At 39.1% G+C, this 25,240-nt stretch overlaps 1 protein-coding gene across 6 annotated transcripts in view; it reads left to right on the forward strand.

Annotated features, from left to right (window-relative positions):
* The window catches only part of helz (helicase with zinc finger), an 85,849-nt gene that overhangs the window by 46,649 nt on the left and 13,960 nt on the right, over positions 1-25,240 (forward strand). For all 6 annotated transcript variants that reach the window (XM_079832801.1, XM_079832802.1, XM_079832804.1 and 3 more), the window contains 5 exons: positions 979-1,126; positions 1,287-1,470; positions 5,687-5,915; positions 17,969-18,173; positions 20,136-20,187. In XM_079832801.1, coding sequence (XP_079688927.1) covers positions 979-1,126; positions 1,287-1,470; positions 5,687-5,915; positions 17,969-18,173; positions 20,136-20,187 — 818 coding nt within the window. The remainder of the gene's footprint in view (positions 1-978; positions 1,127-1,286; positions 1,471-5,686; positions 5,916-17,968; positions 18,174-20,135; positions 20,188-25,240) is intronic.

Genomic DNA, 25,240 nt, shown 5'->3' on the forward strand with positions numbered 1-25,240 from the left:
AAGCTTCATGAACTATGAAAATTTGCAAACAAGAACATCCATTATCATGTCAACAATGTGCTTATTTAAATAATGCACTAGAAATAGTGCAGAATCATATTTCTTATTCATTTCACGTAACTTTTATTGGTTTTACTTTTTCTTTTGAAGTGCTAAGCTGTATTTCCATGTTTAAAATATATATTGAAATACAGATTTTCAGTGTGGACTTTGAATCCCACTGCTATATTCTTTTATGTAAATGTATCCAAACATAAAACACAACCGTCCTTGGGATAAGTTTCAATCCATGTTTTAAATATAATATGAGACAATTTTTCTCATGGACAGACAAGGCATTGCATGCATAAATTGAGGTCTATAGCCACATACACACAATCAGACGGTGCAGTCAATGGCAAAAGTAACACGCGTGCTGTTAAGTCACAGCTGTGTGTTTTGAGATTGAAATCTGACAAAACAGAAAAAGATGGTAGGCAAAGATGGAACACCATGCGGGAGCCATTTTGGCACCAGCGCTGAGGCTTTGTAAATTGAGTGCCTGTCTGTTGTGGATGTGTTCAGCCATTCGCCGATCGCTTGTTCCCGATGCCTCCCAGTGCTCTTCACTTTTGAGAAGTCAGAAATAATGACTAAAACGTCCTTGATTGGAGAGCTTTGGTGTCAGATTGTTCATTTAAAATGGATACGAGTGTCTTCAAATTTGCATGATTTTATCGAATCATTTTGCATATAATCTGCATATATATTGTGCTGTTGAACGTTTGAGTGAGTAATATCCAATTCAACCAATGCGTAATTGTGGCATATATACAGAGTGTTAATAAACCCATTGCAATGATAAATACATTTATCAGCATTTGAAATCATCTAGTGTTTTTGCTTCACATTTGGAGTTTGAGGTCTTTATAGTTTAATGTGGAGCTGGTGGCTTTTTTAGCGTAGTCTGTGCTGACTGTGTATTCTGGCTGACTGCAGCTATACGTCTGAGCTCTTCTACGAGGGCAAACTGATGGCCAGCGGGAAGCAGCCGCCCCATAAGGACTTCTACCCTTTGACCTTCTTCACTGCCCGTGGCGAAGACGTTCAAGAGAAGAACAGCACGGCTTACTACAACAACGCTGAGGTAACCCCGACATTACCTTTGACGAGTTGTTGTTGTTTTATCTGTTACATATAGTTTTGACTGTGCCAGATTTGGTGCGAACAGGCCTAATATCAGATTGACTAGATGTATGGGTGTATTGGACCATTATCATTGAGAATGCTCTGTCGTCCCTGTGCAGGTGTTTGAGATAGTTGAGCGGGTGGAGGAGATGAGGAAGAAGTGGCCGGTGGCCTGGGGGAAGCTGGACGAGGGGAGTATCGGTGTGGTCTCGCCCTACGCCGACCAGGTCTTCCGAATCAGAGCTGAACTCCGCAAAAAGAGGATGCCAGAGGTCAGCGTGGAGAGAGTGCTCAATGTCCAGGGTGAGTGAAAGATGCTCATACCAGATCTAAAGTGTATTTTAATGTTCAAATGGCCCAAATTACATTGTTTCTTGCAGAAAATCATGGTAGCATGCAAGATTTGCGACCAAAACGAGCTACTTTTCATGCTATTGCAGGCTTTAATAGTTTACATGGTGATAGGGCATTAAGAGGATTGGTAAAACCTTAAAGTTCACCTAATATGCTTTTTTGATTGCACCTTTCCTTTGGTGTATAATGTAGCTATTTGTGCATGTAAGCAATCTGCAAAGTTACAAAGCACAAAGTTCACGCCAAATGGATTCGAGTGTGAACCTACACTGGTCTCACGGTTCGGTTTGAATACGATTATCATGCCATCGATTTGGTTCAATTCAATATCACGATGCATTGACGATGCACTGCATCCTCATGTATACAATTTTGTCTGTCAGTTATATGAACGGAACCTTTCATTTTACCTGCTCAAAGAAAACACGCTTCTTGAATGTATGAAACAACACTTTCCTGAAACGCCTGGTTTGTAGTCCTGTAATTATATCCATGAAAAGCTGCTTTGGCTCAACCTCAAACAAAGGTAGTTGTAAGGCCAGGAAGAGTTTCACTATGTTGAAGGGCAAAACAATGCAAGGGCAAAACATGATTACACAGACTTGAACTGCTACGGCAAAATGGACACCAAAGTGTAGTTACAGTAGTATTTAAAGTGCCTCCAAAAAGCCTTTAATTAGGGTAAGGGCTGTTACATTTCTGACACGCTCCAAGCCGTTGACAATCACAACGGGTGGGGGAAGGCTGTTAAATCAGAACAGACAGTCCTTTTTGGAAGACCCAAAGAAACTCAGGGGCCATTTACATGGCACCATTTTTAACTAAAAACGGAAATCTTTTTGTGTTTTGGCCCTTTATTTACACAATAATGCCGTTTTGGGGGCCACAATTTTGAAAACAATGCCGTTATCTCGGTTTGTCTCCATGTAAACAACAAAAATGCGAAACCGTGATAACCGTGACATCATGCGCATGCATATTTAAGCCGCGGTCATACTAGACTTTGAGTAATTTTGGCCGTGATATGACGTCATGCTCTGCGGTCTTTTTTGTTGTAATAGTGTCTCAATTGTAATACACTCAAAATGGCTGACGTATCGATTGGCCGACATATCGGTTATCACATCGGTTATCACACATCTTCACATGATGCGAATTTGCAGCTCAAAGTTCACCAAACTTGAACTTTGAACTCAGCGATGAGCATTGTAGGTGATCACAGACATGTTGAGCGCATGAATGCAGTGATCTTGTCATTGCAACTCAATTTCTGCACACTAACGAATGCTTTCATCATAACTAACAGTGCCAACACAATATAAATAAGAGATTTGTTGAGCCCAGAACTCAGTCACTGATAAACTTGTGCTTTTTGATTGATAGCTCCAGCGATTGCAAAGAGAGCGTTCTTTGATCGCTTTCTATGTTTAATTTAATCACAGTTTAAATAACAGATTATTTTCATCCTACTAAGAGAAACGATGTGAAGTTGACCATTTGGTCACTGGTTTGATTTACTGACACATGGACAAAGAACATCTGACTGGACATGAATCATTACTTATCAGAAATCACTGGTCACTGATCAGGCATTAGAAATAACACGGTTACTTGCACGTTGTGGCATTACTGTCGAGTTAATATAATAAAAGTCTGTTAGCAAAGCCTGCACGGAAATTGCGACTAATTGTGAATTACCAAAGAATCCACAGTGACATTCACATTTTTGAAAATAAATAACCACAATCTTAGCATTAGGAGCATAGGATGTTATTTTTTAGTCCAGTGATCCTGTTTTGCTCTTCTCTCTTCGTCATCTCACTAACACGCCAGTGGGCGGGGACAAAGTCGCACTGATAAAGTAGATGTTGATTTTCTTTCACGTCATAGATGGGCACATTCCACAACAAGTCGTTAGCTGGGCTTGGTTACAATAAAAAAAGCTGCAATAAAAGTGGTTTATTCAGCAACCACAATTGCAAACAATGTAGTCGAGATTCTTGTTTTGATTTATTACAGTTCGTCACTAGAAGGTTTACTTGCAGATTTGGTCACAATACAAGCACAAGCGGCCTCGTGAAGGAACATAGACTGACTGAATTACTCTTTCATATGAGCAGAATATTGCAGTGGAGATTGTTAAACTCCAGCATACATTTTGGGAAGATTAAGTAAAACACTGGGCAGAAAATGTACTATTTTAAGAGAAAAGCTTGGGGGATTTAAACTCTTGGCAACCACAATCATTCAAAGCTGTTGCCAATGCAAGATAATGAAAATGTCAAATGGAGAAAAAAAAAACATTTTCAGGATAAATAAACAGCAGATGATTATGCTTAATTAATCGAGAGAAGCTGAAATCATGATTAAAAATACGATTAGTCATGGGGCCCTGATAGTTCACCATCTTGGATTTATGTTTTCACAGACCAGTGAAAAAGATTGCTTTCCTAGGGAAGGAAATAGTTGATGCTACCTCACAAATGGTGAAAAGTGAGGTGTTTTCAGCATAATTAAAGTACCCAACTATTGGAACATCTTTTGCCTGTGCTGCTTTCAAATGCTGCCCCCGGAAGAAGATCACTAGGTTTTAAACCAGACCCCATGTGTCAGCCCAGAAGGGTGGTAGAGAGAGAGAACGTTTTCAAGACAGCAATTTAGCCTGCCAAATGTGTGTTTGGTGTCTGGGAAAAGAGCTGGTGTCCTGCAGGTTTCATTTGAAAATCCAGATTGGTTTGTGCATAATTGATGCCGTTTGATTCAGCCTGTTGCGTTGAAATCACCTTTTAAATGGATGAAGAAATTCCTGCAACTCCGGTGCTTGTTTGGTACAGAGATTCATCTTAAGTTATCATTAGCCGATTCATGTTCTGCCTGGCTGCCAATCTGAGCTAGGCACCAAAAAGGAGAAGTCAAGTTCTGCATTTGTCATAATTCATAGGTTGCTATAAGAGATCTTCTGTTATTATAGTGACATTCATTTCCTCTGAATGCCTCTATTGTGGCAGTTTTCGAGTTTTCCAGGGTCAACATGAAATCTAATTTAAACCTATTTTCTTAAAGCACCTTCGTTCCAAGTCTTACTGTTGTAAGTTGTTCATTGGTGTACAACAGGGTTTCCCAAATGGTGGTTTGTGAGGGAGCTACAGTGGCTGACTCTCACTGGATTAGCGACTTTCTGGATTGCTGGTTAACGTGTACATGTAGATTTAGTCATATATCATATAGTCATTATATCATACTCATAAAATTTTTTAACAGAAAATATGGAAACTGAGAACAGCTGTATTGGGTATTCTGCTATATATTATATTAAAATACAGTATACAAGCACGGATTAGGAGAGAAAACGGATGTAAAGTGCCAACAGTTGCCGCATCTACCAACATTTAGGCTTTGTTTACACCTGGTGTTAAGTTTTGGTTGAGCGGATAACAAGTTGACGACGCTAAATACAGGTGTAAACAGGGTCTAATGCGTTTTGAGCTTGTCCACTTTCGACCACTTCCAGAGGTAGTCAAAAACACATTAGACCGGATTGCTTTCGTAGTGTAGGCGCTCATGTTGTCAAATGCTTTCGAACAGCCACAAAAGACCGCCTACTCTACACCTACTGACCTAATGTGTGAACAATATGGGAAGCGCGCTAACCAGACGGGATTTAAACTTTGTCGGCTGAAGACCCAAGTTTAGTTTGAAGATGAAAAACGTACCAAGCACAATGTTTTCTCACCATTCCTGATTTCTAACACGCACTCGCAGCATTCGCCTGGTCTTGTGGCCGTCAGAACAGAAACTAAAGCTGATGCTCTTGGTGTGTTTTTCTGTGGTCTTCGGTCCGTTCATATGTAAATTGCGTGAGCTTATTTTGTCCATTAGATTGAAAGATCTGAAATAACCCATGCGTTTACTCTCCCCCTCGAAGAAATCCGGACACAAGTGGTTGAAAGTGGACAAAAGAGATGGATTAAAACACCAGGTGTAAACGAGGATGTCTCCCTCGTCTACTTGTGATCTGATCGACCAAAGCGTCCGATTGACCAAAATGGCTGTATTCCGTTCAATCAGCTTGGTTTCATGTTGACTTGTGATTGAATGTCTTAAGCTAGCTTGATTAGCAACAGTATTGTTAAAGTATGCTATATGTATCTCCTCCTCTCCATAGGTAAGCAGTTCCGGGTGCTGTTCCTGAGCACCGTCCGCACCCGCCACACCTGTAAACACAAGCAGACGGCCATCAAGAGGAAGGAGCAGCTGGTGGAGGACTCGACTGAAGACCTGGACTACGGCTTCCTGTCCAACTACAAGCTGCTGAACACCGCCATCACTCGAGCGCAGTCCCTGGTGGCCGTGGTGGGAGACCCCATCGCGCTCTGCTCAGTGGGACGCTGCAGGTAATCGGACGCTTTTTAAATGGCGTAATCACTTAACCACTAGCCTGTTTGTTTATATATTTATTCTATTTACATTCCTGGGGTCCGTTCTTCGTACCTCGCTTAATACATCTGTCAAAAGATGATTTGACAGATCCCTTTTAAACGTGATAACTGATCTCTGGCTAATTTGGTTCTTCAAATTAATTTGTGGATTGGATTAAAATATCTGGATGAAGTTGTCTTAGATCACTGCGCATTCTTGTGTTCCCTGAAGAGGGCAGATGTATCGATACTCGAAACCACAATCAGAAATGTAGCGATTGGCTGGCTGCAAGACAGCAAAGTAATGACATCATATAATTAAAAAAGCCACCTGGCAAAAAAAACACAAAAAAAAATTATGAATTTCTGAACCTTTTATAGGGAAAAAGCCAAGCAACCTAAACAACATAAAAGTTATAATAGATCAATGAAATGTGCATAGTTTTTTTTTTTTACAAGATTCCCAATTATTTATATTCACGATTTTATAGTATTTGTACACCCTTTACATTTTTATTTCAATGTTGTAATTAGCAATTTGTTTAATTTTTATTTCAATTTGAAGCAGATTTGTTACGTGACAGCATTAATTCAAGTTTCTTAAGGGTCAAGATCAAGATCTCCTGCTCTGCATCAAGCCATCCCATAATATCTGTCACCACTCAAATTAATGCACGGCTCAGAGTAACTGTACAGCATGTGTGTAAGACTACAATAACATTATAAAGTAATTATTCTATCACAAATAAATCTCTCAATCAAGTGGCTGTCTCCATATTATTGTACACAACAGTATAATATATTATTTTCAAATACATTTTTATATCATTATTATTATTTAAAATTATTAGTATTGCCCCTGGTTCAGTAATGAACTCTTGTAATAAAGTAGCAGTGGCTGGGACAGATTTGAAGTATCGCCTCAAGATGCAATCTAATCCTGTTTATATGAAATAAGCTGCTCGCGAGCAGGTTTAATCTTACGGACCTGTTGCTATGACAGCAAGTCCAGGATGAGCGTCGAAGAACCAAACAATCCAAGATCATGCCAAAATCGTCAACAATCAAATCCAGCTAACTGAGTTAGCCACGTACGAAGAACAGACCCCAGGTCAAAAGTTTGGAATCATTTTGAAAAATTGTTGTGTTTGTATGTTTTTGAAAGAAGTCTTATGATGATCACTAGTCTGACTTCAGTCTTCAGTGTCACATGATCCTTCAGAAATCCAAATATTTATAATGGTTCTTGTTACAAGAGTTTTAGTTTTTGCTGCTTAATATTTTTGTGGAAATATTTTTTTTCTTGCTTTGCTGTACTGAAAGTTCAAAATAGAAATACAATTTTTTATAACATAAATGTCTCTACTGTCACTTTTTTGCATTTTTGCACCATTTAATGCATCCTCTTCTCTCTGTATAAAAGTATGAATTTTTTAGTGTTAATGTTTGCTCAAAAATATAAGCTACACGACTGTTTTCAACATTGATAATAATCAGAAATGTTTCTTTGAGCATTAAATCATCGTATCAGAATGATTTCTGAAGGATCATGTGACACTGAAGACTGGAGTAATGATGCTGTAAATTCAGCTTTTGTTTTCTATTTTGATACATTTTAAAATGCAATTTATTCTTGTGATCAGTTATTTTGTCTTGGTGCGCATAAGAGACTTACATATCTTATTAATTCCAAACTTTTGACCAATAGTGCAATTTGTGAATGGTCGATAGGGTTTGTTTCTACAATAATAGAATTGTCCCATCCTCTGGGGGGAAATAAAAAAGATGAATTGCACAATCATCTGAATGTTTTGGGACTTTGTGATGTGAATGGGGCGTTGTGTTTTGTGGGTAAGCCTGTTTGGATGTGTAAGCAGGGCAGACAGTGGCTCACTGCTGTCTGGTTATGGTGAGTACCTGTGTAGTCAGAGTCCTCAAAGGAGGAGCTGTCCCTCTGCCTTCCCATCATGCTCTTCACTGTTGTCAGCTTGACGCTCTGTACGCACGGACGCTTCAGACAGTGCATCTACAGAAGGGATATCAAATCACTTGACACCTCTTTTCTGGGTTCTGTTAGGAGGACAGTGTGAAGCCGTGTTTGCCGTCCCAGCTTCAGTGCACTGTTGTTTGAGTGTATGCGTGTAGAGCTGCAACAGCTAATCGATAATGATAATCAACAACGAATTTGACTATCAATTATTCATATTTGCGTTCTGTGTACAGAAATGATCTACCAGTCTCGGCACTTTACAGTAGTGGATAACGCATTTCAGTGGACAAAAGGTCACAGAGCCCAATCCAAATTATGATTATGGCCCTATGATTTCTGTGTGACGGAATCGCAGAATCCAGTCATAATACTCTGATTGGTCAGATGGTCTAGTTTGTTGTGATTGGTCTACTCTGCTGTGATTGGACAGATAGTCCAGTCTGTTGTGATTGTTGGCGGCAGTGGCTCAGTGGTTCATGTAGGTTGTCTACAAACTGGAAGGTTGGTGGTTCGATCCCCGGTTCCACCTGACCAAGTGTCGAGGTGTCCATGAGCAAGACACCTAACCCCAGCTGATCCCGACGAGCTGGATGGCGCCTTGCACTGCTGACACCGCCATCGGTGTATGAATGGGTGAATGTGAGGCAATGTGTAAAGCGCTTTGGATGGCCATGGGTCTGTTAAAAGCGCTATATAAATGCAGTCCATTTACCATTTACCATTGGTCTACTCTGCTCTGATTGGTCAGATGGCCCAGTCTGTTGTGATTTGGTGTACTCTGCTCTGATTGGTCAGATCATCAGAATAATTTGTATTTTTTTATTTTTATTTATTTAAATCTAGCCCTAATAGCAAAGGAACAGCTAGTGGGAAAGTAACAATCCCCTGTGCCTGTGACCTTTTGACCTCTTGTGTTTTGGCTCTTGTGACATGAATATGACTGTGTATTGCTATCAGTCAGGGTTAGGCTGTGTGTGTGTGTGTGTGTGTGTGTGTGTGTGTGTGTGTGTGTGTGTGTGTGTGTGTGTGTGTGTGTGTGTGTGTGTGTGTGTGTGTGTGTGTGTGTGTGTGTGTGTGTGTGTGTGTGTGTGTGTGTGTGTGTGTGTGTGTGTGTGTGTGTGTGTGTGTGTGTGTGTGTGTGTGTGTGTGTGTGTGTGTGTGTGTGTGTGTGTGTGTGTGTGTGTGTTTTCGTGAAATATCAGGACACAAATGTGTATAATGACATGGGTATGACATAGGTATTACAAAAAGAGGGTGAAATATGAGGACGTTCCCCATGTCCTCACTTTTCAAAATGCTTATAAATCACATAGAACAAGTTTTTTTTCACAGAAAGTGAACTGCACAGTCTCCTGTGAGGGCTAGGTTTAGGGGCAGGGGCAGTGTAAGGGGATAGAAAATACGGTTTGTACGGTATAAAAACCATTACGCCTATGGAATGTCCTCACATTTCACAAAAACAAACAATGTGTGTGTGTGTGTGTGTGTGTGTGTGTGTGTGTGTGTGTTTATATGGGTGTGTTGACACTCCCTCAGAGATCTGTCACTTCGCTGGCAAACCTCGGCTCCTCTGGCTCTATCCTCCCTAGTTGCAGCTCCACTGTCGCTATGGAGACAGGCTCACATGAACCAATCGGTAGAGACCGGCCACAGTAAATGTCAAGCCGAAAGGCCTGGCAATTAAATCTGTGTCTGTGGTGAAGACTCTGTGCTGTCCATTCAGCAAGCTCAGAGCAGAGTTTAACAGACTGACTTCAATAATCGAAGCTTTAACCTCGTGACATGACCTGTGATGACCAATCCAGCTAAAGTGCTATGATAGTTTCAAAGAATCTTTATTTTTCCCATCTGAAATGGATCAGTATATGGATCTATTGGCAGAAATGCAATATAATATACATAACTATGTTTTCAGTGGTGTATAAAAACTTTACATAATGAACCGTTATGTTTTTATTACCTTAGAATGAGCCATTTCTATCTCCACATGCCGCGCGTCCCCTTACAGTGAAGTCGCCATTTTGCGCCGCCATGTTTCTACAGTAGCTCTAAACGGACAAACTGCTCTACAGAGCGCTAGCTACTCTCTGCTTTCTCAGACAACGACATCTTTGTCCTATGTCAGCCACTGTAGCTTCTCTGTGTGCTTCGTAAGGGAGGGGTGAGCGGTGGGCGGTTGCAATTTGCAACATCGCCACTAGATGCCGCTAAAATTCACAGTGCACCTTTGGAAAACAAAACGGTAGCACTTGACAATAACAATTGATTTAAAGAATGTATTAAATGTCCAAAATAACATTTAACAAAGATAATTAATTGCTGTAGAAGTATTGTTCAGTTAGTTCACCTTAACTAATGTTGTTCATGCTGACAAATGAAACCTTAATGTAAAGTGATCCCAAAAACGCAAAAATTCATCACAGGAATGAAAACTGCAAAAAAAAAAAAATCATTATGATAATGAGAATTTGGTGGTCAAATGTACTTAATTCTCGTGAAAATGTCACAATAGGAAAATCTTTATAGTTGAAAAATATATATGCTTAATTTTATTTAGCAAAATATTGTTTCTTCTTCGATTTATTTATTTTCTGTCCCAAACAGTTTCTTGACATGTGAGATTCCCTTATACACCTATGACAGATAAATATTTGTTTGCTGCAGTTCTAGCTGGCTGTTGTATAACAAATCCACTGTCTACAAGCTGTTTTGCATCTAATTCAGTCTGTCACTGTACGTTCAACTTGTCAACTCCTCATCAAGCTCCTGATTAGTTCAATCAGTTCCGCTTCCTCAAGGCCTCATCATATTATCTGAAATGAGTTCTGCTGTCGGTGCGGGAGGGGGCACAAACTATTGCTTGCGGAGTTGCCTTGTATTGCAAACACTAATTTAACTTGAAGTCTCAAACTGTCTGGTGCTGATATTGCCTGTGTTGTTGTGTGTGACATTGGAAGATGTGAAAATGTGTAGCACTGCTGAGATCAAGAGCGGTTTCCCATCAGGGGTGGTGAAGTATTTTCTGATTATTACATCTCTGTTTGGATTGTTGGCTTCATTTCACTTCAAAATTCCAAAAATGTTTTCCAAAATCCATCTTTTGGTTAAATTGATGAAATATCATGAAAGGTGCATATCATAGACTGTCCTTAAAGGAACTGTATGTAAGAAATGTATTTCAATTAATCATAAAATGGCCCTGATATGTCACTAGACATTAAGAAATCATGTTAATTTCAAATATTTATATCACTGACAACGGTTGTCCGGCCAAGATATTGTCATTTTAAAAGTGAAGTTGCAGCCCTCAACTGATGTTGATGTTGTCATGTTGTGTCATGCCTGAAGCGTCACCCTCCACCTGTCGACCAATCACGAAGTCAGTAGTGTTTCTGCATTCGGGTTGCCAGCTCTGCTCTAGTTACCACAGCTGCAGCTACAAACTTTTTGGATAAACAATGTCTAACTTTACGAAACCTAAACGACCTCGTTATGAATCAGAAAAACGTCGTGACAGTGTCCGAAATAAAAAAAGGATTTGTATAGGAGATGCCTTTGAAAGATAGAGACGGCTGAAAACTGAGAATAATTTGAAGACTGATGCCAACGTTGCTAATTTTCTCCTGGACAGGTAACGTTAAGGTTCATCTATGTTTGGCTAACTTGTACTTAATGTAAATGGACATTTCAAATATTCATGACAGTCGAACAAAGATATGCATGTTTGTGCAAAGTAACGTTAGGTTAGCGCAGATGGAGGAGGTGGGTCATTGAATTGAAAAGGTAACGTTAAGGAATTGTTTGGTAAATAAAAACGGCGAGTCGTCATTGCTAACATTAGTAATGCATTATCAGAGCCCGTTTCTCTGTCATTATGCTGGGACGCTGAGGAAAACAACATTAGCACGCCTATTATGGCAATGTGAAAACGTATTTGAGACTGTAGCCTAACGTTACCTCGGTAAAAATTATTCCTCATTCGTTCTTCGCATATATAGTGGACAAAACATGCTGCAAGTTGACCTGTTTGACCATTGCTAATGTTATTTAGCTTTGCTGTAATTTTACTATAGTATTTTTTCATGTGGGAATGTACTGTCACATACGAGCGTTCATATTTACGATTATATTTGGCTAATCGCCATTAGCATATTTTTGCGATTCATAATTACTTCACAAAACATCGCTCTTGAAGCATAAACATAATTAACAGAAAGAAAAAAATCTTACTGTGTACGACTCGTCACTTGCCATTGAAAGCTCCTTGTAGCAGCCTACGTTCCTGCTGGATCCTGCAGCCTATCTGGCAGCCTCGAGTCAGGGGAGGGGGAGAGGGGATACACCGCTCTACAGTCATTTGAAAGTGATTGCAGTACCAGTTTTGGCCACAGTCCTACATACGGCTCCTTTAAATTGTTTTATTTATATTATGCGCCATTGTTATATTGGCTCCAGCTAAATCTGATGGTGTTTAGATAGGCATGGACAAAGTGACCATTCAGGTCATTTTTGTTTCTGTCTTAAACTTGACAGCTTGAGGTCTTGAATCCACATTTCAGACATGTTGAATCATATTCACAGGCAATACATTTTTCCTCCTCACGGCTCCCTCTTAAAAAAAAAAACACTAGAATTTCCACGACCTTACATTCAAATCGGTTGACCACTATCTGTCTTTGCCGTGACACAAGCAGCCCAACCTGTGCTTTATCTCTAAGCATCTTTTCAACCTTAAACTGACCAAATTCTTACAGCTTAAAATATATCAAGATCTCACATCTGCCGCTTTCAGAGGCAGGAGTGACCAGCCGCAAAATGACACGGTGACGCATCGAATTTCTCCAGCTCTGAGTCACAGTGGAGGTCTGAGATTGCTTGACATTATTGTCGCTGGAGACAGGATTGTGAATTCCCCTGTCTGAGTTGAAATATGGCTATTAGAGAGAGAATCAGTCATATTTCCACCTTTATGTGCCAGTGTGGCTTTACCAGTCACCCGTAAGATCAGATTTGGTTCTTACATTGTGCATTACCCTGCTTGTGTGATTTTGATTCATTTGTAACTAGGGTTGGGAACCGAGAACCGGTTCTTATACAGAACCGAAACTGATTTTTGAAAAATACCAGAACCGCGCGAAATTCCTAAGTCTCGGTTCCGAAAACGGTTCTGGTGCAATGTGTGTGCGAAGCGCTGGAAGCGTATCCTTTCATAGCGAGTGACAGCCAGTGTTGCCAAGTCCGTGGTTTTCCCGCTTTCCCGTTTTCCACTGTTGCCGCGGGCTGTGTTTCATGTCCGCGGGTAGAAACGATTGTGCAATTGTGCGGGTTTTGTTGTGAAAACCTGGCAACCCTGGCTCACCTCATCATGAATATTAATTACGTTGCCTGCCGCTTCCAGGAGGGCAACGCAGTTCAGCAAAGCCCTCGCGCTACACATTTACGGTTTTGCGTCAGATATTTTCTCGTTGACCACCAGCATGGCGAAGAGAAAGTCACAAGTATGGATTCATTTCCAAAGAATGAATGATAATGAAGCAAAATGTAACACGTGAAAAGATAATAACATGCAAAGGAGGCTGCACTAGCAATTTGACAAAACATTTGCTACAGCACAGAGAGTGCCTCAGGGCTTATACCAGATTTATAGTGAAAGACCTATATATATATATATATATATATATATATATATTTGTCAACCGTTGAGTCACCATGGTTTAGGTAAGCGTTTAGGCACAATTACCTTTGTAATGCTGAATTGCAATTTATTATTTACAAGTTCACTGAATAACTGAATTACTATTAAATTAATATATAACTAATTAATAAATATAACTAATAAATATAATTTATAACTTGGTTTTATTCAGAGACAGAGAGATAAAATGTAATAAGACAATTTCAGAGGTGTTCATTTGAAAAAAAATGTGTTGCAAGAATGGCTTAATTAATACTGTAATATATGTACAGTACAGGACTTTTTTGACATTGCCAACCTGTAAATACATTTTAGAGCAAGTAATAAACACAAAATGGATTGTTTGAGTTGCGTATTGTGCCTTTTTCCTTTACCACTATTTGTTTAATAATTTTAATGGAACCGGAATCGGAACCGGAATCGTTAGGCGGAACCGGAACCGGAACCGGAACCGGAAAATTTCTCACGATTCCCAACCCTATTTGTAACTCAATAAGTTGATGTGCAGTGGTGCACAAACTCTATTGTTTTCACTCTTGGTCGAGTCACTAACTCCAGTCTGAATATGAGCACGGTCTCATTTTGTTTTCCAAGAGTTCCAGTCGTGTGCCTTGTTTTACATACTGGATTACTAATGAATCTTTTCACCCCTTGGGGACTCTCAGATTGGAGGGAAATCTGTACTGGAGAGTAACTAGTAGAGATGATTTTCTTGATCCTTTGGTACTGTACGCGTGTCGGTCAAAAATGAAAGGAATTCTATTTTTATTTCAATGAAAAAATGACTGTTCTAGGTTTTAGTTTGATAATATTTACTATTTAATATTTTGTATTTTTAGGAGATTTATGGTACTATTATTCTTCTGTCCATCATATTAACTTATGGAATGGCTTCAGATTACTTTGAATATGTTGGTTCTTGTCTATTTCTTTTGGTCTATGACCGAATAAAAGCGACCAGACGGTTATTTAATTATCGCGACAGACCTAGTCTTAAAACGGAGTGAGCTTAAGAAATAATCAAATTCTCTTTCTCGTTCTCTTTCTCTTTATTTCTGTGAAATTGGAAAATCCAATTCATTCTAGTGATTGAGTTTTCAGACAATTGATGTAAATGAACCCATTAAAAAAAAAAGATTTTCAGCATAGCCATCCCTGCGTGGGGTCATAATTGTTTTTGTTTTTTTAATTAGTGACATTTATTAAAAACTGCTTATTGTTACTATTTCTTAGACTCATAATAAATAAAATATTAAGTATATAGTGCAAGTTAGCTGTTCAAATGTCCTTATTGAGATGTTCATCCATTGCTAGAACACAAAATGTGGCTCTGATTGTTTAATATATTATCATAAGATATTGCCTCCTAATATAGCTTCAATGTATTAAACTACATTTGCTTGTAGTATGGATAACTACTTTGTAACTGCAGTTTAACTACTTTAAATGATGAGTAACTTGTAGTATCTCAAACACTTGGGTAATGCTGTAATTAAAACCCACTGAAAATCTCCCCGTTTCCCCTCATGCTCTTCATCCCACTTCATATAATCATTCTCCACTGACAGCCATTGGGCATAACTAATGTAGTTATGGGCGGCTGTGTTGGTGTTAGAAAGTGTTGTATGTTTATGAGTGTTTCTGATTCACTGTATTTGTCACAGGCAGTATTGTTTTTGGATTGTTATTTTGAAGCTTGAATGGGGTTTAATTTAGATTTTGTTTGTTCTATACTAAATAGTCACGAATAATGTGAAAAGGTTATGGCTATGCAGAAGCAGAGATTTGTCATGACACTCAGAATGTCTTCAATGTAGATGGATGTGCACTAGGGCTGCACAATATTGGAAACAAACTGACATTGCGATATTTAGTTTTTCTGTGATGTATATTGCAATGTGAAAACAATTTCAACAGGTGATTTGAATAGCTCTATTTGTAAAGAATTAATCATTCTATTATGATTGGGGTGATTTTGTAGGGCAGTGCATCTGCACAGAAAATAATAAACAAATTAAAAGCATAGGTAAATGCAATAGAACAAAGATACAAATGAAATGAACAGTGTTTTATGTATATCAGGTACAGAAATTGAATAATCAGATGTAAAATAGCACTGCATATTCTTCACTATATAAATTAAATATAATTAATCTTTGTTAAAGCAACAAAAGTGATTTTCTATTTGTATTTTGTTGTTTGATTAACATTGAGGACAAAAACTTTAAGAAAATATAATGATACACATCCATTTTCTTTCTCAATTGTTTACGTTCACGTAAGCCATAAGTGACTATGTTTACGAGGATACTCACCGAGAATAATTTTGTGTGTATGTGTCCGTTCAAGCACAAATAGATGCAGAAGAGAACTGAATTCAGTGTCCGTGTGCTGTCTGCGTGCACAAAAAACTGTGTGCGAGGTCCGAATTGATTGATTGACAGATTGATCAGGACCCCGATGTGAAGTGGAGGCACGAAATATTGTCTCGAGTTTAGCAAACCTTCCGCGAAGAAAACATTTTTTCAAACTGCTTTAAGCCTTTATCTATTGCTGAAAAGATTTGTTTTTACCATATATGTTGAAATTGATGCTGAAAGGGATAGTTCACCCAAAAATTAAAAGTAGCCCATGATTTACTCACCCTCAAGTCATCCTAGGTGTATATGACATTCTTCTTTCAGACGAATAAAATCTCAGTTATATTTAAAAAAAGTCCTGACTAATCCAAGCTTTATAATAGCAGTAGTTGTAGCTCTGTTTTTGAAGTCCATAAAAAATGCAGCTGTCCGTCAAATAACGTGCTCCACATGGCTCTGAGGGGTTAATAAAGGCCTTCTGAAGCGAATCGATGCGTTTGTGTAAGAAAATATCCATATTTAAAATTTTATAACGTAAGTAACGTTCCGGCAGATCACAATGCGATACAGTCTTTCTTTAGTAAATGCTGTTTTTGATTAAATATGTGCAAGGGGAACCAATCACAATTCAGTGTGTAAATAATATAATGGCCTCGTCAGCGGGATTTTGTGTAAACCTTCTAGTAATGAATGTCAATAGGGAAATTATCATTTTAAATGTATTGAATTAATTTCACCTTTGAACCATTGTTTATCTACAGAGATTCCTACATTTCACAGGAATTGATTTTGAAATTGAATTTAAATAATGTTGCAGTTTAAATACGTTTAACACATGCAATTTATTCTGGGAAATTAAATGTTCTTCCACCCTGGTCAACAAGATACTTTATTTTATATAAAGAAAAATATATAAACCATGTATAAATTCTGTAGGTGCCATTTTATGTTTTTTGTTTTTTTTTTATGGTCCACTTTAGACATTTTACTAACTTCAACTAGCTATTATTAGACTGTCTTAGGCTGGCTTAAAGGTGCTATATATATTTTTAAACTGTACTAAAGCATAAAAATACCATAATATGTTTGCAGAAATTTAGGAAACATGCCAAGTTCACATACTCGTTTCTCAGAAAAACAATGCTACAGCCCGTTATTCTACTTTGAAATATGCATTCCGTGTCGGTATGTCTGTTTTTCTATTAATTTGTGTGATCCTTCCCACTGCCAGTTTACCCTATAGTATTTCGACAACCTGGGTTGCCAGTTGGTGGAAAACACAGCATATTGCAGCTACAGAAGTCAGCAAACAAACTGGGTTAGAGATCACAGATTCTACCCGTCCTTAAAAGCCTCGGCATCCATCTAACAATCTTTATGAATGGGAGTATATTAAAACGTAGATAAATCAACTCACGAGTCTCCTCGTCTTCCATTGTCAATTGCACGTGCTCCTGTTTCGTGTCCTCAATCTGGCAACCTGTGTGAGTGTCGAGTCTGTGGTGTGGGGCGTGGGAAACTACTCTCCAATCTTTTGAATTTGGACTGCAGTACCAATTTCAAACACTAGCTGTCAATATTACATACAGCACCTTTAAGATCTGCTAACACTTTATTTTGATGCTCCCCAACAGACATTCTACTGACTATTAGTGACTTTGTAACTACATGTCAACGTATTCTTCTAACTCTAACACCTAACCCAGCAGTCTACTAATAGAAGTTAGTTGACATGTCAATGCATTAGTACTTCAATGTCAGTACTTCAAGTATCATTTTATTCATATTTTAACCTTAAAAAATATGTTGTTCTTGAGGTGGTTCCTAGCAGAAAGTTTGGGAACTTCTGCTGTAGCTTGAACCATCTTGTTTTGTCTTTTGTGTTGTTGGTGCATGTACAGCGAGGGACATCAGATCTCAGTCCTGTTTAATGATGTATGGCTGACTTCACTCTAAATCTCTGCATCTGTTTGGTCCTTCACAGAAAGTTCTGGGAGACCTTCATCTCCATCTGTCATGAGAACCACAGTCTCCACGGCATCAGCTTCGAACAGATTAAGATCCAGCTGGAGGCCCTGGAGCTGAAAAAGACCTATGTGCTCAACCCGCTGGCCCCAGAGTTCATCCCTCGTGCCCTGCGCTCGCAACATCCCCAGGGTCCCGGCAAGCACCAGCACTCCCCACCCAAGGTACAGGACAATCCAGACTCTCATCAGGAAAAAAAAAGATGCAGACATTTTAAACAGTAGTTGTTTTGCCTTTTATTTGATTTCGCTCCTCTTCCATTTCACACAATGGATGCCACAATTGGACTTTTGAAAGCTATTTCAGGCCTCCTCACAATACAATAAATTCTTGCCAAATGGGCCAATTTTATAACTCCGTTCATCTCTCGTGAATAGAAAGAAGGACGTGACAGTCACAACGTCTGCTCTGATACGGTCAGTGGCGTCCACGGCGGAGCGTTTGATATGACGTGCTGTGATGTGGAGTCATTCACAATATCCCCCGCTGACATTAATAAAAGGGTTTGGTTCTGCCGAGCATCCGTCTAAATGCAAGTGAGCTCTCGCACCCTCAAAATGAATAATATGCCAATCAATCCCCAGCTCTAAGGGGAGGAAGGTAAACATGCCAGAATAGATGTTTGAGGAGACTTCCTCTTCCCCCTTTTTTCCTGTAGCCCAAATTTGTGTCTGTTTCTCCTCACCTCCTTCGTTTTTCATTTGCTCCATCATTCCGACTAGTTAAAGAGTTTTTGTTCTGCGCGACTTACTGGCTTCAGATTGGGAGCGTCCTATTGGTGAATCTCATGAAACCTGTCCAATCAACACATATATATATATGTGTGTGTGTGTGTGTGTGTAATGGCTACGTTTGAAGTTTTAAGCGTCAATGGAGAGAAACAGTGAGCTAAAGGGTTCGTCTTGACCAACCAATTTCTGACCACCAGAATTGTCTGATCGATGGCGAATGTGGGAGTGTTCAACCACCACTGCCGCTATTACTATTACTTACTCACAAAATATACAATCTTGTTGTTTTTGCTTACTAATTTCCTAGTTTCCCAGCCTGTATCCTTATCACAGTAATAACGATGTCACCAGATCATAGTCAAGACCAATTGGTCATATTTACAGAAAGCACAGATGATCATGGAGTTCTTACTAGCAGAGCATTGAAGTTGTTTGATGATCAGCCCCACTTTGCCATGGTGACGGCCTGTTTTGAACTAAAAAGCTTGAATGGAAAAGGTGGGTAAGAGAAACCAATATAAATCTCAGTTCAGAATAAGCCCATGCGTGGGACCGGGAACCCCATTTTTAACCAAATATCCACCATGTTGTGGTCATCTCTGATGTATCTTGATTGGAGTGTGGAAATTATAGACATCACCATTGATTTCGTCCATCTCTTGACAGGTGCGTCCCCATTTCGGTGCTGTAATTTCACAGGCTTTGTACGGAGAGCATCTCATCACATGCTATTGAAATGGCTAGCGTGATTTGGTGGTTCCTGCAAACGTGATGAACCCAGAACTAGGGCCAGCACAACGTTTGAATCGCCCATTGATGCTGTCAGTACGCCATTCTGTATGCACTCAACGACATTGATCTGTTTTGAAAAGGCATGCTTTCCCAACGAATCACACCAATGGACTCATTGGCAGCACAATTACAAGCGAGGGTTTTTTTCTTGAACATTGCGGTGCTGTAACTCAGGCTCCAAGAACAAGAGTTTGTTCCACTCAATTCGCTGATTATCTTTCCAGTTAGTGCTCTGTTTTTCTTGGAAATCATCTGTGTGTGCTCCAATCCGCCCCCTCAAACCGCCCTCTGCCCTCATTTTACTGAAACTCCACCCACGTGGAACCAACTCCCCACGACTCTTGTATCAAGAACATCTCAGACGAGATTTGCCTGACCATGTGGAAGTAAAACGGTGTAAGCGTTTTGACAAATCAGTGCCGCCTCACGGCAATGCTCGGGTGCAGGGTGACAGTCGGCACAGAAAGGGGAAGCACGGCCCCTTGACCCTGTGACTATTGTAAGCACACGGGATAAGACCCCTTCCCCCTCACTTTCCCCACACATCCTCCTTCATCCTCTAGCACTGAATCACTCAAACCCTCCTCTTCCTCTTCTCCACAGGCGAAAGGACAGCTGGCCAATCACACTGAACCCTTCCCCCCTGAAGGCTTTGGTAAGTCTCTCTCTTTGGCCTCTTGTTCTTGAAGGTTTGAACATTTTCACACATTTTCAAGGCACCAATTAATTGGGTGAATGTGTTCTCATTACATGATCTCTAGCTCTGGAGTGCTACAGCGTACGGTTGTCACAGTGCCATATCAATCATATCAATGCACGTCAATTTGTGTGCAATTCTATATTTTTTGCAAACACATTTATTGTTGGTAACAAAAAAACCACACTCAAAGGGACAAAGCAAGCATTGTTCTCCATTATTACATAAATACAACCAAGATTCAATACATCTTGTTATAATTATATTAAAGATAGTTCACATAATAGTTGTAGTGAGAATTTGAATAAATACATATTTTAAATTGTGTGTGTGTATTCTAGGGGTGTCCCCAACTAAGAATTTACATAGTCGAATCAGAATTGTCAAGTCTTGCCTATAGTCGAATCGTGTGTGTGTGGGGGGGGGATAAACATTCGTAAAACGATTCCTCATAACATTTAAAAGCCACGATTTACAGAACATCACACAATCAATAAACCTAAAAAATAATAAATAAATAACTGTTATTGCCTACAGGCTATATTGCCTGTGCGAGCACACTCTAAGTACAGCGCAACATCGACAAAAACAATCAAACATTAATGTACAGAATAAATTCGATCAGAATATAGCTTTCTAATAAATATAAATAAAACACAAAAAATGAAATAAGTCAGAATCAAGTCACGAGGTGCAGGACAAATGTGTGCAAAATGCTTAAAGTGCAGGGGAGCGTATATTCATAACACAAGCCACAAATAGTTACATTAGATAACCCTCAGTGATCAATAAATAAAGAAATTATTAAAATAACGAAAGTATATCCAGAATTGTCAACTTTGTCTTTTTAACTGCAGAACTGCAACAATAAATGCTAAACTGAAGTGGAAGTCTTTTTGCTTAACATTTCCACAGCATCCAAAAATCACATTAGAACCGGCTGAGTTTTTTTAAATCACTTGTACCCTTCCTAATCTGAAAAAAAAAACAGTCTTTCCCTCTGCCTGTGTCCGTTTGAGTCTTTTACAATTGTGTGCGAGGAAAACCTGTAGTTCTATGCGAAATCAGACATCAGCCCATTTCACACAACAATCCCAGGAAATTTCTAGAATGACTTTACCGGTAAATACACAAATGTGCTGTTCACACAAGCAATGGACCTTTTTACCGGTAAGAGACCGTTCACACATCAGCACCAAAATAAATGCTGTGATGTCAGTCATCTTTAAACTCTGCGCGCTGTCTTCATTCGCCCGCATGAGAAGTGCGTTAATTTCACCATCTGTTCAATTTGACAGCATATGTTGACGTCTGAGTGAAAGGCATCAAACAGAACACGTTTTTGCTCTTAAAAACACGAGACGCGTGTAATAGTATCAACTGCAGAGCCGCTGCGCTGATAAATGGAAAAGAAGGCTCGGCCTCGAGCGGGACACGCTGAAAAAGCTGCGATATGTGCCGCAACAGTGAAAAATGTTCATTTAGTGCATATTTAAATAGAAAAACTATTAAAAAGCTTTCTGTAATAATATCTTCATAAGAACTTATGATTGGCCCAAAGCAGCCTTCTTACGTCAGCGTGTTCTGACTTCGTACGCGCTCATACCAGTAATCTTCACACAGCTCACATTACCGTAATGTTATAACTTTACCGTACTGGTAAATTGCTGGAACTGATTTACCGGTGTTTTTGTTCACACATGATCTCTTACCGGTAATTTACCAGTAAAGACTGAATGTGTTAAAGGGGCTATTGAGCATATAGCCAAAATATAGCATGATCCTCGTTTCATAACACCTCTGTGAAGATTCAACTGTGAGATTGGTAGTCAAATCAGGCTCCTCCTATAATTTTTTTATGTTTGGCAACAGTTCTTTTAACCCTAATTGATGGAGTGTGTAGCTTATCATTTCTTAAACGACCATGTAGGAAGACACATCATGGCCATATTCCAGAATGACAATGTCAAGATTCATCAGCTCAAACTGTGAAAAAAATGACGAATCATTTCCACACATGAATTGGCACTAGGGCTGGGCGATATGACGATATTATGGTATATCGACGATGTCTCGCAAATATGTCGATATCGATAACAGTCAGTGTTATCAGACGATAATCGACAGTATCGTAAAAATGACGCCTGATAAACTCACAGGACATTGCGTTGCCAAATACATTATAAATAGCTTAGTAGTTACCATACACTTACCTTTTTAGTGTTTTTGATGCATAGCTACAGTAGCTTTTATGTGTTAAAGCAAAACATTGAAGTATATGGATAAGACGTTGGTTGTGTCTGTTCTTATTATACATGCGCAAAGAGAAGCACGTTACAAATTAACGAGACATAGGTTGGCTTGGCTAAATGTTTTAAACAGCTCTAAAAATATTATTGGCTATTAAATTATAAATAGAATCGCCTATTAATAATACAAATATTAATCAAACATGTAAACCTGGAAAACATTTAAAATACTAACGCTAAGAATAAAACGAGAGAGAAACCTTTGAAAAAAAAAATATTTTGTTCAGGACACAATGCGAACGATATTCAATAATTTAGACAAATTGCTTTTATCAGTAACATATTCAAACCGTTTTTTTTTTTTTTTTAATCAAAATATGGGTAAACAAACATCAATAACTTTATGCAGGTGATCTGTAAAACACCGTAAATGTGGTTTACCCAGCATGTTGCATGTCTTAACAGTTGCGTATGAAAATCATAAATGCATTTTTTAAAATCATCAGTAAAATCTTCAAAAAACTAAATCATCATTCAAAATTAAAACAATTGATTTTATTTTTTTTAATTAGACACCTTAAAAATAAAATATAATCCAAACACCTCGTTATTTAATTGAACCTATAAAACGTAGGCTAACTGTGGTTTGCATGCATGTCTTAGCAGTTGCCATGCATTTTTTTTTAAATCATTAAAATCATCAAAAATCTAAATTATCATTCAAAATTAAAACAAATATAATTTCATTTTTTAAAAATACATTAGGCTAGTTCTCAGAAATAAAACATAATCTAAACACCACGTTATTTAATTGAACCTATGCATTTATAAAACATTGACGCAACAATCTAACGCAGGTTTCTAGACACAAAATTTTGCATGATTTTGCTTATAAAGCATTTCTTTAATGTGAATTTCGTTTTGTATAAATTGTATCTTAATTTTAATCAACGTTTAATCAGATAATTGCCTGGATTTAATAAATAAGAAGCAAATTGTCTATAGCAGACAATAATTGCGGGAGCGATCACATGCTTTGCACATGAACTTGAGCGTGTCTCAAATAAACCCAAACTCAGCAGCTACTCGTCTCACAAACATGAGAAATATGTGTATATAAAGCTTGAAATGTCCACTTTTAAACGTAACGAAAAGAAAATAGTCCAGCAATGCGCACCTTTCAATAGTGGCAACGATATGCGCCCGTTCATTCATTCTTGTCAAAGACGCTGACGCTTACAAACCAATCAATGTCCAGATGCCGCACACATAGATGAAGACGAGTGGACGTAAGTGTGTCATGTAAAGTTTTTTAGTCCGCTCGCATGATGGCTATGTGAAACCAAACCAAAACTAACCGAATGTATAAAATGTATCAAAACATGAACTTCGGTTCGGACCTTGGTGCGGACTTACAGGTGTGAAAACACCCTACACTCTCCAAGAGACTATCTGCCAAATAATCTGCTGTGTGGCTCTCAGGCACATAAATCATTCCGAGGCAGTTTGATTGTAGTACCCAGTTTTTGTCTATGTAATGAGCAGTAATTGACATGTAAGGTGTCATCGTATTGCTGCTCGACCACATATCCGTCGTAAGAGCGACGTAATCCGCGCTACTGATGTTAGTCATAACCTCAGTTTTCTCTGTATTATACAGCTCTGGAATAGCTGTTCTTGAGAAATAATTCCGACTGGGTACTTCATACTGCCGGTCAAAAGTTTGAAGCATGGACCGGAATTCTGCCTGGTCCACAAGACTAAGAGGCATCATCTCTTTAACCAGAAAACGGGTCACAGCTAGAGTGCACTGTCTCCATTTTAAACTGGATTTATCGTACTTCTTTCCACAAGCGAACGCAGAAGCAATCTGAGTTAAACAAGAACTTTTCCTGCTTTGAGAAGCGGCTGCAGAGCGGGGCTCAAATGAGGCCGCTACACTGGATGGTGTAGCCTATGTGGATATGGCAGCGGAGATTAGTGGGCTGCGCATCTTTAACCTTTACTTTTTTTTTTGCACAGCCTGCAGATAGCCTCTGTTGGATCCGCTGGTTCACCATTTGCATTTGGTTTTAAATCCATAATACTGCCAAATTACCGGTGTGCATCTTTTCTTGGATATTAAGCCGTTGTCCTCCATTTTATGTCTGGAAAATGTTGACACAGACATGAGCAATGGCGCGAGTGGGCGTGGTCAGTGCGGAGTAGACGATATTATCAGATATCGCGATATTTTTGAAGGCGATTATCCCTCCCAAAAAATTCACATATCGCCCAGCCCTAATTGGCACCTCTGAGTCCAGAGCTTAAATTCATTGATAGTCTTTGGGATGTGCTGGAGGAGACTTTACAGAGGGCTGGACTCTTGCATTGTCAATACAAGATCTTGACCAAAAATGTATACGCCTCTTGATGGAATTGATGTTATTTCTAGGGCTGGTCCGAATACCATTTTTTGAGCTTCGAAGCTTTGGTAGTAATCAACATCGAATATTCGAAGCTTCGGAGGGAAGGAGCTGAGCATATCCTTCTCTCTAATAAAGGCTGGAATCTGGAGAAGCGGCGCGTCTCACACGGGCAGGGCTTTTATTCTCCGCGAACGGGCAATGAACTAGTGATACAAAACACACAGATCTGTTACGTCCCAGTTTTGATATATTATAGTAGCTAGTAAAAATAATTCTGTTCAGTTATAGAACAGACTAAGAGCCCCTATTTCTGCCCCTGGGGCCGGGCTTCGGGCCAATTTTCACGTCATACCT

The sequence above is a fragment of the Gobio gobio genome (assembly GCF_949357685.1).
Source record: "Gobio gobio genome assembly, chromosome: 1".
In the NCBI taxonomy this organism is placed as follows: Eukaryota; Metazoa; Chordata; class Actinopteri; order Cypriniformes; family Gobionidae; genus Gobio; species Gobio gobio.